Consider the following 2,825-nt stretch of genomic DNA (forward strand, 5'->3'; position numbering starts at 1 on the left):
GTTAATTTGTACCTCTGTCCATAAATCAAACCTGGTTCAAAGGAGTTCCGGTTTGAAAGAGAAGAAAAAACATCTTCACTGAAACCTCCGTTATCAGTTCCATAAGTATAACACTTGTTTATTTCTTCCCAGTAAATAAGCAAAAGTTTTATTTTCCAAGACGAGATCAATAAAGTATTTTTGAATTTGAATACTAAAAATATGTCCTTTTTTATTTCTTTGAACTGTTTTTAAATACAGTGCAATGAAAATCTGTTAATATACACTTACTGACTTTGACATGTTTACGTTTCTTTTTCTAAATACAATATTCCAATATCCTGAATAAACACATGTCAGAACTGAAAGTAATGCTGAGTTTTTATGAGGGCCATGATGTCATTTGAGAGCTCTTTATATTCAGGTCCCTGTGGAGCGGGCTTATTTAGGGAAAGGAAGAGAAAGAAGAAAGGACTGAAAGAAAACGTTTTTCCTTCGCACAGCCTACGTTCATGATGAAGCTTTACGGAGTTCTTGTCCTGTTTGTAACTTTTTCTGTTGGTAAGAATTTCTTGAATTTAACAAAAAGGGGGGAAATAAAACAAAGATTAAGTTTTATAAGCAATTCAGGTTTTGTCCTAAAGTTTAGGAGTTTCTCTATGACTTGATTCAAAGCTGTAAGTCATATATTTGTTTAAAGCTCTCATTATTAGTTTACAAAACATTTGAACTGGATTTTATATTTTTTGAAATTTTAAACCAAATTTTGAGTCTTGTTTTTATTGATTGATTGATTGATTGATTGATTGATTTACTCATTTCTGTAAAAATGTATATAGAAACGTACTGAATGTACTGAGTTCTGTATTTACAGTTCGGACGGGACTGTCTTAATGCCGTGTTCAACAGTACAAACAATTTATGTTTTCACCGTTAAAGGCTTTAAGACTTTCTTTTCATTTAATTGAAAATTTGTATTTAAGTGGCTTGTAAGTGTAATAAAAAAGACACACATCTGTCAAGTTCTTAGCTTGTTTTTGTTGTTATTGATAATGATGTTTAATTCTTTTGGTTCTTCATTTAGCATCCGGATTGAGATGCTACATATGTGTAACATCTGATCCCAGTGGCTGTACAAATTATTTGACTTGTCCTGATGGTTTCGACCGATGTGGTTCTTTTGAGTCAGAAGGTAAGAATTTAAATGTATGAGAATCTGTGCTGCTTGAACTGATCACTTGCAAAAAGATTTAACTTGTATGAGCTATTTGTGGACATTATAGAGCATATTTATGAATACTATTGAGAGGTTTTCTTGCTCTTACAGGACTGATTGACAGGGGCTGCTGGAAAAAGGCAGATTGCATTTCTCCCATTCAGTGCTGTGACAAGGACTTGTGCAACGGTGCCTTACTGACTCGCAACACTGCCGTACTGATTGGGAAAGGTGCCGTACTGATTGGCAACGGTACCTTTCTGACTGGCAAAGGTGCCGTACTGATTGGCAACGGTACCATTCTGACTGGAAAAGGTGCCGTACTGACTGGCAACGGTCCTGTACCAACTGGACCTGGTGTCACCCTGCTGCTCCTGTCTTCAGCCCTTATGATGCTCTTTATTTAAGGCTCTGAAATCATGATCCTGTTCTGGTTTATTGTTTTGTCTATTAACAGTTAACCTAAGTTGACAGCAAACATGAAGTCAGGACAAATATGCATTATTTATATTCATCATATAAAACACATATGTCTCTTTTAAACATGAAACAAAATTTGTAAGCTATGAAGGAATAAACAAATCAAATGCTCAATCAACAAATTGCTGTTATGTGGTCTTTTCAATTTCAGTTCATCAAATTATTTAAAGATAACTTGATCGACTATCATGTTTTTACATTTTCTAAGATTAAGAATAAAACATGAAGGATACCAGGCTCTTTCAGGGGCTGCAAATTCATTCAATAGTTATCTCTCATTTGTATTTAGTTTATTTTTTTAAATTATTATTTTTGCTCTGTACTTTTAAAGGGGGAGTATATTGTGTAAAAATCAATTTTTTGATCTTTATATTATGGTATAATATTATATTGTCATCACAAACATACCTGCAATGTTGCTTTGATTGTTTCATGCATGTTTGAGAAATATTTGAAGCTATTCAGGAGTGCCTAAACGGTTGCTCACACAAAGTGCTGACTATTTGCACAAAGCTCCTCCTTGGAGTTACAGGCCCCAGTCGAGCTTTCACCTCACAGAGCAGCTGTTTACCACTCATGGTGGAACTGGGAGTCTGCTGAGCTCATCATACAAACTACTTCTCAGTCCAACTCTCCTAAGAACTGTTGTAAACAGCATAATGAAGTAGTGTTGTTGTGACAATGTCTTGATGTGCAGCTGCCAATTAGGATCTTCTAGTTCTCTGGGATTATAGACTACAAATATTTAACATAGTTACACTCTTCCTTGTCAGCTGCTGTGCTTTATCTTAACTTTTGAAACAATACAGCATTCACATGTGCTCTGGTATGTTGTGTATAAGTAGTCAACATGGGCTGCCATGGAAAAAGATACTATGGCTATATTTTGGTCCCAGTCCAGCCCTGGTGGTGACATCATGCTGCCAGCATACTGGTCAGAGTTGACAGGAAGATACAAAATACAGGCCTAGAAGATAACCAGTTTCCTGAATTCCCTTTCTGTCTCTTACTCAGGCTGTTGTTCACAGCAGTGAAAGGTCCATCCATCCTCTGTATACCCTAGTGGGGTCGACAGGGGTGCTGGTGCCTATCCCCAGTGAACTTTTCGGGCGAGAGGCCGTGTACACCCTGGACAGGTCGCCAGAGACAG

At 36.6% G+C, this 2,825-nt stretch overlaps 1 protein-coding gene across 3 annotated transcripts; it reads left to right on the forward strand.

Annotated features, from left to right (window-relative positions):
- Window positions 1-414: 414 nt before the first annotated feature.
- On the forward strand, window positions 415-1,775 carry LOC106938557 (lymphocyte antigen 6G-like). Of its 3 annotated transcripts, none has more exons than XM_015020652.1 (4): window positions 415-540; window positions 1,064-1,171; window positions 1,307-1,468; window positions 1,511-1,775. In XM_015020652.1, exons 1-4 carry the CDS (start codon window positions 492-494, stop codon window positions 1,600-1,602), a joined length of 411 nt encoding a protein of 136 aa, XP_014876138.1. In that variant the 5' UTR covers window positions 415-491; the 3' UTR covers window positions 1,603-1,775. The 3 variants fall into 3 exon arrangements, with proteins under 3 accessions (XP_014876138.1, XP_014876137.1, XP_014876139.1); XM_015020653.1 differs by having other exon boundaries at window positions 418-540; window positions 1,307-1,384; XM_015020651.1 differs by having other exon boundaries at window positions 1,307-1,775.
- The last annotated feature ends 1,050 nt before the right edge of the window (window positions 1,776-2,825 follow it).

This window comes from Poecilia latipinna, unplaced genomic scaffold, assembly GCF_001443285.1.
Source record: "Poecilia latipinna isolate Pla-1442-1.1 unplaced genomic scaffold, P_latipinna-1.0 Scaffold2625, whole genome shotgun sequence".
NCBI classification, from domain to species: domain Eukaryota; kingdom Metazoa; phylum Chordata; class Actinopteri; order Cyprinodontiformes; family Poeciliidae; genus Poecilia; species Poecilia latipinna.